Source organism: Cryptomeria japonica, chromosome 8 (assembly GCF_030272615.1).
Source record: "Cryptomeria japonica chromosome 8, Sugi_1.0, whole genome shotgun sequence".
NCBI lineage: Eukaryota > Viridiplantae > Streptophyta > Pinopsida > Cupressales > Cupressaceae > Cryptomeria > Cryptomeria japonica.
In genome coordinates, this window is record NC_081412.1 from 80,558,751 (window position 1) to 80,576,139 (window position 17,389).

The 17,389-nt window shown below is 40.2% G+C and overlaps 1 protein-coding gene across 2 annotated transcripts in view; it reads right to left on the bottom strand.

Annotated features, from left to right (window-relative positions):
• Positions 1 to 3,469: 3,469 nt before the first annotated feature.
• Positions 3,470 to 17,389, bottom strand: part of LOC131038433 (EIN3-binding F-box protein 1) — a 212,784-nt gene continuing 198,864 nt past the window's right edge. The window contains exons 8-9 of one of the 2 annotated variants that reach the window (XR_009104473.2): positions 3,825 to 4,153; positions 3,470 to 3,677 (exon numbers count right to left, since the gene is read on the bottom strand). Coding sequence is in view for 1 of the 2 variants with exons in the window: in XM_057970872.2 (XP_057826855.2) it covers positions 3,992 to 4,153 (162 nt within the window). In the remaining variant the exon portion in view is untranslated. Of the gene's footprint in view, positions 4,154 to 17,389 lie in introns of both variants that reach the window. The other variant, XM_057970872.2, reaches the window with a different exon arrangement.

Sequence of the window (17,389 nt, forward strand, 5' to 3'; positions counted from 1 at the left end):
TCTATTGAATTCACTTGAACTCCGAAGTCAATTTAATTTAATATTTATTCTCACTGACAAGCATTTTTTATTTTACTTTTCTATAATTTAATATATTACCCATGAAATCAATTCTATGAAGTAAACATTGATGTTTTTGAAAATACAATTTTAGAGTTTGAATAAAGGTAGCCTCGCCTTTCTCAAGGAGGGATTTTTATCCTAGAACTCTTCGAATTGGTTAGATTGAAGCATGATTTTCTTCTTAAATTAATAAAATCAAAGGTGATAAAATATGAAAATAAGCTAAAATCGAAGTATAAAGCCAAAAAGGTCAATATTGTGGACAAAGAGAGGAAAATATGTGCAATCACCAATCCCTAAAATAAAGATAACTCAAGGACAAAACGATAGATCATATATTTTATAATAAAATATAAGAACATTTTAAAAAACCCTATGAAAGTTGTGTGAGATTGACCACGTTTGCCAAATTGAAAAGGAATATTAAAAAAATCTTCCTTCAATAGTAACCTAAACTAATCTAATAAAAAATATACAAATAAGTTCAAATCAACCTAGGTGGATAAATGGAATTAACTATTTAAAAATTGATGAGTGTACAAGTCATTTAGAAAATAACAACTAGTTGGATAAGATGACAACCTTACGACTAATGATTGAAAATCTACAATGACACTAAAAACATTGTTCCATCAATGGGCCCTTGGTTTGCTGGTGAAGTTGAAAGGTTCTTAATGAGCCCACCAAGGATCAATGGGAACCTGTCAAAAGGGCACTTTTCTTCAAACAATTGTTTGACAGCAAACAGGGTTTATAAAAAAAAGCAAGCCCTTGAATGCAAGTGTTTTGCTTCTTCTAAGCATGAAATGAAATTGTTATGCTACTAAATCCTCTTTTAGATTGCTCTAAATTGAAAGGTATTTGAATGTGAGATCGATAAAATGAATTTAATTAAATGCCTTCAAAAATTTGCACGACATCAAATTTTAAAAAGGTGTGTTGTGACAACCATGGGCGAGAAAAGTAAAAGAGATCTATTAGCCATAATTTGACTTTTTAAATTTGATTTAGGGTAGGTTCAGTTTGCACTTAGGAGGATGACCTCACAACCACAAACCCAACCTAAGCTTACTAGACAAAGAGGATCATGGCAAACAAAAGGCTATTTAGGGAACAATGTACAAATAAGAATAACATCCAAACATGTAATTGTATATATAGATGTGTGCACATAAGAGTAAGAGAAGGCAATGAGCTTTGGATCATATACAGATAAAAGCCTGGTGAATGGGATTGACTTTGCACAACATTGTGTCATGTGTCATCATGTATACGTATTAAGACATTTCATCAAAATAAGCACAGAACTAAATGGGAAATAGCATGGGGATGTTAATTTCACCATTACAAATAGAAACAAATATGAGACTTTCCACATGTTCCCAAACAATAAGCATGGCCTAAACGTAGAAGGCATAATAACTACAATCTCTATAGACATTGCGATATAATTTGATAAGTTAAAACAAGATTGAGAAAGAATGATCTTGAAAAGAGCTTTGATGACATCTAAGACCTTACAAACCAAGTTGCAAGGGAGTATTCTTCAAGCCTTCCACTTTTGGATTGACAACCATGATGCTTGTGAAGTACTAATTAAATATCAAATTGGTGCAAGAGCACCTGGAATATGTTAATTAGGTTTTGAGTCTTAGGAGTTAGGGTTAGGTTTATTTTGATTCAATAAGGTCTGTTGAGACCATTTGTTATGTTATTTCATGTTTTGGGGCCTGTATGTCAAAATTGGAGTCACAATTTTCAATTTTGTAAAGTTGTTCAAAGTGTTGTCGTTTATTTCATCGGGATAAGCTATATCGATAAGATGTCATTGGGATAAAAAGTTGTCATTACTGTTATTGGGATAGGTTAAACTGATAAGTTATCATTGTTGTTATCGGGATAGGTTACACTATCGGATTTGCAAAATTCTATTCGGACAACTTTGAATAGTCATTCTGATAAGGTATCAATATTGGCATTGGGATAGTTAACCCGATAAAGCATCATTGTGGTGAAAAGTTGTCATCGGAATAGTTAATCTGATAAGGTTGTCATCAAGATAATTTACACTATCGGGATTGCAAAATATTGTTTAACCGACTTCGATGGGTTATTCCGATAGGCATCCACATGACTTGTTCGGCATAAGCTATACCGAAATGAGCGACATCGGGGTAGTTTGTTCTTTCGGAATTACATGAAATTGTTACTCCACCTTGAAGAGTTATTCCGATGGGAAATTGAAAGTCAAGATCAGAGTTGTTATTCCGATATCGGTACTCAACGTTGATCTATCAACTTGGCATTTCTATTCCAACCCCTGTGTCTGACAACGACTTATCAGTTTTTGAATTTGAAGAGTCATGCAACCCAACGGTCACGACGGGAAAATTCAAACTTGGTATAAATTGTATGAGCAACGGGTAGAGAACGGAAGAGAGGAGATTACAAGGAGGATTCTACAATGCAAACTATGTAACTGTTTTCTTTTTAAATTTGAAATCATTGGCACCAAATTGGAAGTCTATTTTCTGTCATTCGCTACGTCTCTGAAATTTGTTTTGTTTTTTGAATTTGTATGGATTCAAACTATTTATGAGAGCACGTGGGTGTATAGCTGTGTGTTATCTTCCATTTGCCGATGATTTGAAATTTTGAGTTGTTAAAAAAGACTGCAGATTTTTCACAAGATCGCCTGGTAGCTAGGCTAACTAGGGTTCTAACAAGAATTTTGACAGTTTCTCCCCGATTCGATTGTCAGAACACCTAGAGACTCGGTGTGAGGGCCCAAGAGGGATTAGAGGATAGAATTAGCATCAAGGAGAGGCATCAGTCCAATTAGGGCTATAGTTACAATTGTGTGTTGCTAATTTGATAAGCATATAAGCTTATGTTTTGTTGTATTCTGTAGCTGAGAGTCTCTGCAAGGGTTTTCTGGGTTTGAATGTTGTGAGTTTGAAGGAAGGGGTTTTTGTACCGCATCACAAACAAAGCTGTTCTTGATTAAAAAAATTGTATACTTGGTCACTTATGATATTAGTTAATTTTATATTTCATTGAATCTTTTTCTGACATAACCCATATTTCCCTACATGTGGAAGTTCTATCCAATGCAAATGGCTTTCATACCTCTAGAGGGCATGTAGAAGAAAATGTTCTTTGGGTAAGTGGTTGCATCTCATTATTGAGTGTATGGTATATTGTACATTCTATCTATAATTGACTCTCTCTCAATGTCTGCTAATGCATGTGAATAAAATATTTCTATATAATGCAATTATAATGTGAGATTCATAAGAATTCATTTCTTGTCTAATCAAAGAAACAGATGGATTGTGAGCAATGAATACAAAAAGCTTTACGACATCTGAAAGTATGTCATAATAGCTTAAATAAATCTTGGACTTTGGACTGGAAAAGTTTAATTTATCACAAGTTCAGTCATGTCAATACCTTAAGTACAAATTTGAACATTCAAATAAGAAAAATACAAAATAATTCCCTATGTGGGCTTCATTAAAAAAAAAATGTCATTCACCAAAGTGGTGTGTATTTAGCAGTAACCTAAAAAATCACCTTCCTTCACCTTAACAGAGTTCCTTTTGAATTTACAGCTGCAATTCTCAAAATAATAAAAAAGTAAAAAAGAAGAAATACATCCTTTTATACACTGCTTGACAGATCTAACCAACCGTCAAAGAAAATCATAATCTGAAATAAATATAAACAAATGAAATTAGAGAAATGTCTAGAGGATAAACCTTAAAAACAAAAAAGAGATGCACCAACTGTAAGCAGATAGTTGTGCACAGGAAAGTCTTCTCTAAGAAATGCATTTCTACATAATTTCCTTTGCACATGTTCTCATTATGTATAACAATCTTGAATTGTATCCTTCGATTTTGCATCATCTGACATGTAGTTGAAGTTACCAAGTCCGTAAATGATAAAATCCATCCCATATAATCTTGCATGAACCTACTCTTACACTCAAGTTCGGAGCACACATCTTTAATTTCATAAGCTCTGCTTCGGAGGATGCCCAGAGACGCTTAGAGATTGCCAATACTTGAATATTAAAGCCTTGGTCCTGAAATCAGATCAAGCATTGTCAAAGAAAAGCACTTTGTAGCAGGAAAATTAGTTACTAAGCTACTCTATCAAAGGGCCTTGATTCAAGAGACTAATTAAGGGAAAATCAGAAAAGCATAACTATTTTTTTAGACCACAAAACTTTAACACCAAGATTCTACCTTCCATTTTAAACATTGATGCCCCATACATGACTCCATACATTGTAAGGACAACATCCAATCCAGTTATATGTTGATTACAATATCATGTACACAAGACAATTTTGTATCCCAGCCAGACCTCTATTTCCAAATCAATTAACATACCAGCAAAAAATAGTTTATAGGTAGAAGAATGCAACCATCCCTGGAATTGGTGTATTGTTCAATTCTACATTGGAAGCTTCAAAAAGCATCAGAAAATGGCCTGCAAATAAGCATCTATATTGTGGTAATCCATATTCATTTGTGCTAATCTTTTCTTAGTGCAAATTTAAGTCAGTTTGTTTTACTAAATTGTCTAAGCACCTTAATTTTCTTAGGTTTCTTCATGATGTTAAACACAAATTCCCCTTTCCCCAGCACTTATGTTTTCCAGGTTTCTCCATGACAAATAACCTATTTAAGTACATTTAAAAAGTATAAACCCTAACAGCAACCACTAGAGTTGAAATCTTGTCAAACATGAAACTCATGTCCTAACATCCCATGGCAAACCAGTAATGTTCTCAAAATTATATGACAATAGGATCCTGCTAATCATGTAGCATATTACTCCACATCTTCTTACCATAACATAGTGATGCAAGAGATATTATTTCTACCTTAAAGTATCTAGCAATGCAAAAACCCAGAAAATATTGGTCAAATAAATGCTGAGACCATACACCACATTTGATATTCATTATTTAGCTGTTTCATGCTTCTGAAGCGAGAAATCATTATATTTCAATATCTTTTACACTTAATATTTGTTATATATTGATTAAAAGCAGAGTAATTAGTAACCATCTTTATCTAAAAATTAGAATGAGGTCCAAAAAATGTAAAATAAACTGAAACAATAAGAATAGGCAAATGAGAAAATATGGCATCTACTTTTTGTCCAAGCAACTATACCAAAGAATGTAATTGATAAATAACTTCAGTCGTATATGAGTTGAGGTTAGAGATAGAGTAGGACAATGTTGACCCACACACTTCAAAAAATGAGAAAAGGTAATTTTAGTTTTCAAGCTGGAGGCTTCTTGCTACTATAATTAAGAGGGATGTTTTGTGATTTTGAATGGTTATCATGGTGCATTGTTTAAAATTTTTGGTTATCCCTCTTGTTACATTTCCATTTTTTTGGTGCCCATTAAAAGTTAGTTTTCAGAAGCTAACTCTTTGACTTCTTAACCTAGTACTTTTTTACTTGATAAATTATAACATTTTTTTCATGCTAGAAGCCATGATTACAAGATGTCTAAAGGCATAACACCAAAAACTAACCGCTACCAAACACTAAGAGAGTTGGGATATTTCGTTTTCCTTGATTTCCAAAAAGATTACCCTGGGACCAGCATTGTGGTCATTCCATTAAGAATACAAAGTCAGATATGCAAATGATGGTGGATCAACAAGGGTTGCATGAGGAGAAATTGCCAAAATAGGAGGTCATGCAAAAGAGAAAAAACTGTTTACCACAGGAATCAGCCAAGAAATGATGCCCAAGAAAGTGCATCCAAAGGAAAAACCCATTAGAGAAGTATAATCTTCCATTTAGCGCTAAGTTGCCGGTTTTGGTTTGGGCTCGGATTTGGGTTTGAGGTTCGGGTTCGCGGGTTCGGTCAAATTTTTTGGGGGGGTTTGGGTTCGTCAGTACAAAAGCATATAAAAATAAAAAATATATTCATATATGCAGTAGCAATTAAGTTCAAAATACACCACTATGCTAATAGTCTAATAACATAGTAAAATACAAACAATATAAAACAATTCATTGAGGATGATGGATGGCAGAAGGCCATTATTTCCTATGTGAAAATGCAAGTTGTCACAGACTCACAAAGCAAAGAGATCCAAGACCAGGTTGGAAAGCATTTGTGAGAGTATTTATTTTTTCTATAAAATTCTAAATACACAGCATGTTAATGCCATCTTCAATTAGTATTTGCTTGGTCACGAGACAACATTCATGAGGAAATCAATAGTTCAATTTTCTGAAGAGTCTCTGGTTACACCATGTTAAATTTCTAAAGCCTCTCAATCAATATCTAAGAGCATGTCATAAGGATATAAGGGATTCACACATTGAGGATCCCTTAATATTGCAATTATAGTAGTCATATATCTAACCTAGAGTTGCAAATTCATAATCATCTTTTGGTTTCAAATTCTAACTTATTCCAAAGTTGGAAAATAAAATAGCTTTTTTTTGTTTTTGGATCAAACATAGGATAAAGGGCAATTTTCAAAAGAATATATACATCTTTTGAAGTACAACATGAAAATATATCTTAAATTTTTATTCCTTTGAATCCATGTTGACCTTTTATTTCTAGGTAACTTTCTGGTTCTTCAAGTTAATCATCTTTCTATTGCTACTCCAATCAGATTTTTTTCTTCATGATGTGCAATATAAACTCTAAAGTTACTGGTTTATTTTGAAATTGGCACACATTTATAAAAAAATGATATTATGACTCTATTTTGGACTTCGATTTACAAACTATCCATAATTAGGAATTAATTTAATCACATAAGCAATTCTAATTTTCAATGTTTTAGATTTTTAAAAAGTAGAAAAAAAAAACATTTTCGTCAACTTCTACCTCGATTCCTTAAAAGATGACGAAATTCTCCCCAGGTTCGGCAAAGTAGAACCCACAAGTTGTAAGCAAGACCCTATCCAAACCCACAGAGGACTAGACTAGGACTAGAACCCAGTAAGAACCGAACTAGGACCCAGGGGGTGTAAGGGAAGGACATGGTAACATAGTTATAGAACCAATTTCTCACCAACAGAAAAGAAGAAATTTGAAACTACCACCATAGGGAGAGTAGAAAGAAGACAGCTGCACTAGGTCAAAATAATGGGGAAATGATCAATGAACTTTGCCAAAAATCATCAATAGCTCTAAGAAGAGGATAAGAGTTTCTAAAAGCCAAATTCATGTAAAGTGCTGCCTTACAACTTTGACGACATCCAAAGAAATTTCCTTCCAAGACCACAAAAATACGAAGACCTCTCTTCAATTGTAAACACCAAACATGATAGGTTACTCTAAAGGGAAACTATGGATGTAGTAAAGAAAAATCAAAAGTACCAGTCAGTTCTTTCTCTACTCAAGCTTAGGCTATTGCTGCTGAGCATAATTAGAAACAACTATGAAACACACCTTTGAAAAGAACACAAAAAATACGAGGAGGGGGGGGGAGGAGGGTGAATCAGTATTTTGAACTTTTAAACACATGAAAACACATAAACAAAAAGATAGAATAGAAAGAGAAAACATCAACAAGGAGAACGCCAAATTTCACGTGGAAAACCCTATCAAGTAAAAAAACCACGGAAAATCAATTGCTTTCATTCACAAAGTGGGCACCAACCCAGATTACATAAGTGAGCACCAACTTCAGTTTTCACACAAACTCGAATGCATTGAAACTTATTAACACTTTTCATAATACACTGAGCACTTCAATCTCCATACAAAATTACACACATCCCATTGAAATAGTTCTTGACTTCTTATTTGCAGCAAGTTGAAAAGGCAACCATAATATATCCCACACCAAAAATGAAGACAGTGAATAATAGGAACAAAAATAATCTTGAAAAGCATAACATGCAACATACATGCTTGTCTCCATAAACTCTAAACAAGGAACGACAGAGGTATTTATCAATTACTTCAGAAGTCAAAATGATTCCCTTTTTAATGTTGACGTTACACAGTTGTCATCGGGAATAAGCTGCCCCACTCACAGTCAAACGAAGAATTTGTCATCGCTCAAGAAGGATAAATAAATTAATGCACCGCCAGGAACCAAAGTTTGAAATTGTCAGAGTATACAAACACCTACAATCGTCATACACTAAGAATAATACCATATATTTCACCAAACAGTAGCATGGATAAAATATAATTACCACTAATTAAGAAAATCGTTGACTAGCTTTGACATCAATGACAAAATATTCAACAATCTCCCCCTTTGTCATTGATGGCAACTCCATCTGAAACCAAAATTGCTTTGAAAAAAAAGTTTCTCCCCCTGACTCACTACTCACCCTTTGACATCAATGACTGAAACCAGCCTACATAACTTAAATGGGGCCGAAAGAATATGACAATGAAAATTCCCCCTAAGTCAAAACAGCAATTCAACAATGGAGTGGAATCAGTCCCAACTTCTCGCTTCCGATATCATCAAGAATGTATACATTGTTAGCATCTCTACTTGCATCAGCAATATGTTTATCATCTTTACTGATTTCACAACAATCCGAATTGAAAACTAAAGTGTGTTTGATGCTGGAGCATCCCCGGTTCACAACAATCTTGCATCAACCAAAAACATTTTCCTTTTTGTTTTGTTTTTTGTTTGCAATTTCAGTTTTTCTTTCTGTGTATCCCGGTTTTGGCTCACCGGATCTTGTGGAGTTGAATTCTACTTGAAGACTTGATCATCTTTCTTGCTTTCAGACTGCATCTCATTTGGATCACTTACCGACAAGATATCACTACCGGTTTCCATGATAGTTTCTTGTTATCGGTTGTTCCTTTGTTATCGGTTGCCTGAGACCTATTTTGGTGATCTACCGAAACCCATTCCGAAGCTTGCGGAGCCTTGGGTGTTGATTTCGATGTTCCTTGGCATGAGGACAACCTTTTCCCACAATCTACGTTTCATCCTTTGGATTTTCCGGAGGAATCTCTTGGCGGAGACCGACCTTGTTTATTTTGCAAGTTAGGTCTTGTTCTTCGGGTTTTGATCCCTTTTGGGCCGATTGGATCCTTTGGATCGATATATATATTTGTAATCATGCTTTAGAATGTAATCAATTAGAATCAATCAGAGTATCAGATAGATAGACTGTACCTAGAAGATAGATCTTTCGATTCAAGGTCCCAGTTGTGACCTATTCTACCAGGCCTGTGTGTCGGTATGTTGTAACCAGGTTGTTACCGGTTGGGTGTAATCAAATTTCATGCAATAAAACTATGGTTGTGTTTCCGTTGTGTTTACTATTGCTGACCGGTCCGGATTGATTTCTTTGAGGTCCCTCCTCGCCAGTGACTGCTTCAATGTCCTTGATCACACAATTGATTCACACTCATCGATTGTATTTCAGTCCTTCTACATATAAAACATTCTCAACTTTGGTCTCACCATCATCCAAAACAAGTGTACTTTTACCTTTGATTTTTGCAAATTTATCACCACCAAATCTTACTTTACCTCTATTAGTCCTTTTGAGAGTGAGAAACTTGCTTGTCTCCAATCATATGCCTAGAATAGCTATTGTCTATATACCATATGTCTTTTACATTTTGTGCATGAAAGGTTGTTTGCACAATTAGGGATTCCACTAAAAATTCTTTCTCCTTCTTCCTCCAAACCTTAGTAACTGTTTGCCCTCTCGGGTAAACGGTTAAATGCAGAAAGTAAATGCACAAAACATAATGGAAATACATTAAATAACCAGCCTTTGTATTAATTCCACAGTCCATGTACAATAAGTGCTTATAACATTACATCTGACACGACTAACATGATCCCACTTCGAAGAAAAGGTACACAATATATAATACCCGAAAGGGTGCGACACAACCGTCGCAACTCCAACTACCTACCCGTCGGCTAACTAACTGACCGCCGTAACTCATTATTACCGACGACAACATAAATATAATATAACAACATAACATAATGATTATTCCCGTCAACATCATCCCCCCCAAGAAAAGAAGTCGACTCCGACGACTTAATACAAAATAGAGATGAACGGCAGAAACTACTGGCGCCAGTCGGGCCCAGATCTTATACACTTGCTGCGTCCTCACCTGAAAACCCTTTTCTGCTACCATCCGATGCTCAAGTGCGGATTTCACTAATAGTGCTTCCTTTGCCATCACAGTCCTCTTGTGCCTAACCCAAACTTGTCTGCAAAACACATTTTTCAGTCTCAGCTTCCACCAACTGCTACTCAAATGATACTGTCTCCCTAGCCAATTTGTCCTCGATAGCCACCCGTGCTGCTCTCCCGGCATCCAACTCCTAGGTACGCTGAACTAAGTCTCACACAACTATTGCCTCCAACTTGGTGGTCAGCTCCTCCCGAGCCCTCTGTGCATCCACCAAGGCAACCTCACGTCCAGCCGAGACATACTCCGAGTTCCTCAAAGCGTACCTATCTTGCCTGGAGGTGGCCACAATCCGCTGGCACAAATGCTAGGAGACACCTCAAATCCTCCATCACACTCCCCAAAGGCCAAAAACTGAACTGAATAACTCCCTAGTGTCATACAACTGCGCGGACCTACAATGCCTTCCCTCAAACGCTGTTTGTTCCCAACCTCCAAATCCGTCTCCCTCTACGGCTTATGGCTTCCCCGCCAATGCTTAGCTGCAGGCTTCTTTCTCACAGTACGGACAACCACAACACTTCCCGTGGCCTTCTATAGCTCAAAATAAACTGGGGGTCTGGGGGCAACGCCCCCACCGGGGTCGAGGGGCAACGCCCCCGCGAGGTCGAGGGGCAGCGCGGGGTCGAGGGACACCAATTTACAACCCTCAGAACCATACGAAAGTCCATGGCGCGCATCATTTCTGTGATATTTTATGATGTCAAAACCCTTCTTCTACACTCCAATATTTTCAGTGTCTAGGCTCCAGATGTCATCGAATCATTTTTCAATCCATCGTCGTCGTCGTTTTTTTTTTTTTTTTTTAAGGCACTGTAATGTCCCGGCCATACAACCTCCCTGTACGGTCAACAACAGCACTGGCACCTCCAATCGTGCGGCTGCTTGGTCTACCTGTGGCGTCGTTTTGCCCTTACGTGGCTGTGTGGATTGTGCGGGCTTGGTCTCTTTTTTCTTTTTCCTTTTGCAGCTGCTGCGCGTTGGTGTGCGTAACCCTTGCTATGCGTGTTGATCGGGTCGTGCGGTGCGTCTTCCTCCTTCTTTATCCCTTGCTGTGCGGCGTCTTCTCCTTCGTTGCGCGGGGTGTTTTGTTCTTCTGGTGGTGTTTTTATCCTCCGCGGGCTGCTTGGTGACCGCCTTCGGTGGCCCCACCGTCGGTGTGATCACCGCACGATGGTTCCACCGTCGCTGGTGTCACCGCACGATGGTTCCACCGCACGATGGTTCCACCGTCGGTGGTTCCATCGTACGGTGATGTCACCTTCGGTGGTCCCACCGTACGGTGGCCACTTTCTTTTTTTCCCCACCGTACGGTGGCCATTTTCTCCCCCTTTTTTTTGGACCGTACGGTCGCTGTCATACGACCGTGCGATTTTTTTCAATTTTTTTTTTTTAAAAAATAAATTTTTGATCGTACGGTCGCCTGTCATACGACCGTACGTTTCTTTCTTTCTTTCTTCCAACCGTGCGGTCATCTGTCGTACGGCCCCGTACGGTGGTGTTTTTTTCAAATTATTATTATTATTATTTTTTCCTGCTGTGCAGTTAACTGTCTCGTACGACTGTACGGTGTTTTTTTTTTTTTAAGTTGTCTAGAGAGTCTTCGGCTCGAGTCCCCTGTCTCTAGGATCGCTCTTCATCCTTCTCGGTTTTCCTCGCCCAAAAGTCTCCTGCTGTGGTCCTGTGCCTCTTGAGTCGCCTGCCTCGCTTCTCAGGTCCCCCTTTGGACTCTCGGGTGTCCGTCCGGCCTCTCGGGTCCCCTGTGCGCTTCATGTGGTAGGGTTTCAATTTGTACCCGTTGGTGGCAAGTCTATTTTCCATGGCCATCCGAAGACCTGGAACCACAAATTCTACAGGGACCACGACCTCCTTCCCGTACATAAGAAGAAGAAGAATAATAAAGATTTTGAAGACTATGGTCTTCCACACAGGGTTCCAATCGTTGCCAACACTCTTCGGATTCTCTACGTCGCCAGGGTTTGGGGCATCTCCCTTCCAATATTCTATGTTTTCCGGCAGGTACACCTCTGTTGGTTGCTCTGGTTCCTCTACTTCAAGCCTGTAGCTTTGGAACATTTCATAATCCTCCATTTGCGAGTGGAAGAGCCTGTTAAGTGAGCATACCTCATCTTCAGAACATCCCTCCAATTCGAGCACCCCTTCACTGTTCGGCTCCATCGCGTTCTTGCCCTTGCTTTCATCGAGACCCCCTTCCCCTTTATTAGAGTCCTTTGAGTCCGAGTCGAAAGAGGCGAGCTCTTCGCCAACATCTTGGGTGTGTAGGTTAATGGTATATTTCCACCCTCCCTTCTCCATGGAAAGTGTATTTTTCTTCCAGTTGTGGTTTACCCTTGCGTTGATCAACCACGCTCTCCCCAGGATGGCGTCATAGCCTTTCTTTTTCGAGGGAATAACCACGAAATCTAACAAGAATGGTTGCGTACCAATTGTCACTTGCTGGGCCATCAACAGGCCGAGTGGCTTAATGCCGTGTTGGTCCGCTCCCACCAGGTTGAATGTGGGTGGCCATAGGGTGGGCTTCCCCAACCGCTTCCATGTTTCTTCTGGTAGTACATTCACCCCAGATCCCCCGTCCACAATGGTGTCCTTCAGAATGGTCCCACGGATACCCATTTCTACCACAGCTGGGTGTCTACCACTGCTCAAGGCTAGTAACATCGGGTCAATCAAAGGGCTGACGGAAACCTCCACCTGTGGTGTACTCTTCGAAGCAGTGGCGAGAACCCCTACCTGTGGTGCACTCGACGATGCGGTGGCGGGAACCCGTACCTGTGGTGCACTCGACGCTGCGGTGGTTTGCACATTGGTGAGGATGGCGGTCCTCAATTGTGGCATAGAGTCTAGAAGGTCTTTTACCTTTATCGACACCTCCATCTGCAAGATTTGCCCAATGATGTTATTTTCCGCTTCCGTACGGGATGATGTACTCGCCACCTCGTTGTCCCGTCGTTCGGTCATCATCTCACGTTCAATATTGGCCTTTGCCTCCCGTAATCTCTCCTTCTCCATACGGGGGTCGGGATAAGTGGCTTTTTTCGTCTGGGCGCGGGTGATCGCCAGTACTTCTTTCTCACCAGTCTTCTCAGCCTTCTCAATGTTGAGGAGATTAACCCCTGCCTGCGGGCAATTTGCGTCCTCGTGGTCGCCTGGCCCACACCAACGGCAGAGGTGCTGAGGGGTGGCTTCCTTCGTGCAATCACGGGCGAAGTGCCCCCACTGATTACAGGCCCTACATTGGATAATTGGCCGACCCTTGGTGTCATACTGGATACGGCTTCCGTTATTGTTATTGTTGCTATTCCTTCCGCCGCCACGTCTGTTGTCCCGGTATCCTCCAGATGATGCCGTTGTGTTAGTATGTTGGCCGGTACCCGCTGGTGCAGATGTTGTGGCCTGCTCCGTGAACAGCACCTGGTTCATTTGCGTACCTCGGGTTTTCATGTTGTATGGGCACTCCTTGGTGGAGTGTCCCATCACTTGGCAAATCTCGCAGAATGCCTTCTTTTGGCAAGTACCCTTTGTGTGCCCTTCCTCTTTGCACTTAGTGCACCATATGTCCCCTTCGCTCTGACCAGTGTTTCTCATTATTTTGAATTCCTTTCTCATTCGCTCCATGTCTTTCTAGAGCGCTTGCACCCGTTTGCCAGCCTCGTCATCGCTGCTGCTTTCCTGTGAAGAGTCATTGTCCTCGGATGAGGATTTATTACTTTTCTTCTTCTTTGATGTTTTGTGTTCGCTCTCCAGGTCCATTGCCCTATTATAAGAATCGTCATATGACGTCGGGGGTACAATTTTCATCTTCCTCCGTAGGGAGGATTTCAACCCTTCAACGAACCATCGTTTCTTCAATCCATCTACGAGTTGGCTTTCCATTTTACCCAAGAATTCTTTCAACCTCCGACTGTATGCCTGTACTGTATCCCTGGTACCTTGTTTGGTACTGTATATCTCCGTTACAATTTCATTGTCATCACGGAGCAACCGAAACTCCCCCGTGAATTCCTTTTGTAGATTGGCCCACGTGGCCACTTTTTGCTTGTCCACATCGGAGTACCAATCTATGGCAACTCCTCGTAACGTGGCTGGGAACTGCTGTACCCAGTCATCCTGGTCTATTACTCCATTGGCGGACCAAATGGTTTCACATGTACGGCAGTGCCATAAGGGGTCTTCCTTGCCCTCCCCTGTGAACTTTGGCAATTTTTGTTTACTCGCCATCCCACCGCTGGGTCTCACTCCTCTAATTCCTTGTGTGCTTGTACCTAGCGATCCTCCGCCTCCTGCAACTGAACCTCCACTTGTGGGTCCTCCGGAAAAAGTTGCTGACACCGAACCAAACAAATTGCCTCCCGTACGGTACCCTTGTGCTCCCTCGGCACCTTCGGTCGTACTGTCACCTTGTGTTGTCTCCCTCCGGTTGTCCTCTGAAATGGACAAATTCTTTAGCAAGTCTCTAGTAGCGTCGATCAGGTTTAGACTTCGCCTTGTTTGTTCCACCAACTCTTCGCGGCTTCTTACCCTACGGTGGTATTCTGATGAACTATAGAGTTCTCCTTCGGCACCCTCCGTGACTCCTTCTGGCAGCCCTACAACAGTGTAGACAATGTAGTTCTCTCCGTCTATCTCTGCCTCCGCAACCTCCGTGACACCTCCTGGGTTCCCTTCGGGCAACCCCTCGGCCGGTCGTCCCTCGGCAAGCTGCCTTAGCCTACGCCTTTGTTCTATCTGCTGTCTGAGATTCAACGTGGTTTGTGCCACTTCCCATTCGTCACTCTGTGTCGGGATTATTACAAGGTTCAATTTCCTCCTGGCCTGGCGCAATCTCGTTCCGTTTCCCGTCGGCTGTTCTCTTCGTAGCGTTGCAGGATTTGTTGTCGTCGCTCTTCCTGGGCAATCTCCTCCAGGTGGGCCTGTTGTGCCAGCGATGCCTGTGCAAGCAACCGGGGGAGGTGGTTCATCAACCGGTTTACTGCCGGGCTAACCTCCAGCGCTGTCCACACGGCACTTGGTGGGATTTCTGCCTCCACCGCCTCTCGTCGGGCGTAGGTCTGAATGGCTACTTGGAGCAAAATTGAAAATTCTCGCATTGCCGTGTCTTCTCCTGTGTAAAGTTCTGTCTGCACGTCGTCGGCCTCTGGGTTTACTTCACCAACGGGTAGGCCCATTGTGTCTGTGCGCCATCCGTGTCTTCCGTTCCCGAGTTCATCTAGGCAGCGACGCCAAATGTTTGCCCTCTCGGGTAAACGGTTAAATGCAGAAAGTAAATGCACAAAACATAATGGAAATACATTAAATAACCAGCCTCTGTATTAATTCCACAGTCCATGTACAATAAGTGCTTATAACATTACATCTGACACGACTAACATGATCCCACTTCGAAGAAAAGGTACACAATATATAATACCCGAAAGGGTGCAACACAACCGTCGCAACTCCAACTACCTACCCGTCGGCTAACTAACTGACCGCCGTAACTCATTATTACCGACGACAACATAAATACAATATAACAACATAACATAATGATTATTCCCGTCAACATCATCCCCGGCAACGGTGCCAAATGTTTGCCCTCTCGGGTAAACGGTTAAATGCAGAAAGTAAATGCACAAAACATAATGGAAATACATTAAATAACCAGCCTCTGTATTAATTCCACAGTCCATGTACAATAAGTGCTTATAACATTACATCCGACATGACTAACATGATCCCACTTCGAAGAAAAGGTACACAATATATAATACCCGAAAGGGTGCGACACAACCATCGCAACTCCAACTACCTACCCGTCGGCTAACTAACTGACCGCCGTAACTCATTATTACCGACGACAACATAAATATAATATAACAACATAACATAATGATTATTCCCATCAATAGTAACCTCCTTTGCTTTGTCCTCTTTTTCAACCTTCTTGCTCTACTTAGAGAAATTTGTCATACCACTTCTAAAAACTTTTGCAGTGTGACCAAAGTTATTACATTTATAGCATATAACATTGAAGTTCCTCGAAGAAGCAAAAGAGTTTTACTCTTAGGTCTGAAATCATTTCTTGCAAACACTCTATGGTTGATTGCCTTGTGTCCAAAATAATTGCAAGAGAAACAATAACCATAAAAGAAAATATTATTAAACCTATTCATAAGTGCTTGCCTTGAGATCGGAGGCCTTTTGAAAGCATTATCTCTGATTTTTGATGGTGAATCCTTTGTGCTGTCCACACTGGTCTTCTGTTATTCTTCTTTTGTAGACTTAGAACTTTAACCTTTATCAGTACACAGTTTTTGTGAGCCAATGACATCATCCAAGGACATGAAACTTTTCCGATTTATCTTCTCATGATTCCGTTGTGTCAAAGATTTATCTAAGTGAAACAATTTCAGCTTCAAGTCTCTCACACTTTTCTTCCTTATGCTTAAGCTGATTTTTAATTTCTTCTTCTCTTTTCTTTGCTTCTTCAACCTAAACCTTCAAATCAACTATCAATTTTTCAGCTTCTTCAAAAGCATGAGATCTCTTGATGTTCGTCCCATTCTCTTCTTGTAGCAACAACTTCAAGTTCTGATTTTTCTTTCCAAGTCTCTTGATTTCACTTAGACAACTTATGTAATGTCCCCTTCTCAGGCATGATGTTTCAGTTGACCGATGGCCTATATTTCGGAGACCCGTAGGCTACTCAATGGGTGAAATTAGGGTTTCCAGTTTTGGAGGTTGTTGTTGCTCGTGAATTAGAGTTTGGATCGCGGATTCTTTCTAGGTTTTCAGAGGGCTTCGCAGTGGTATGTCCGGCTTTGCGTTCCGAGCACTTTTTGGAATTTACTATTTTTAGTAAATTCTATTTCTGGCAGTGGTCCTGATTATTTCAGCACAGTTGGTTCTCTTCTTCAGTTGGTTCAGTTGGCTTCATCACTTTTGGCCTTGGGATGTTTTCGAGAGATAAGTTCATTTCATTTAAATAATGTTATGTTTTAATGTTATATTTTAAAGTTGACCCCTTGGCCTAGCTTCATCACTTCAAGTTGTTTTAAAAGGTGGTCTTCAAGGGTGGACGCATCATGGAAGGGATTTAATATTTCCTAAGGTCTAAAA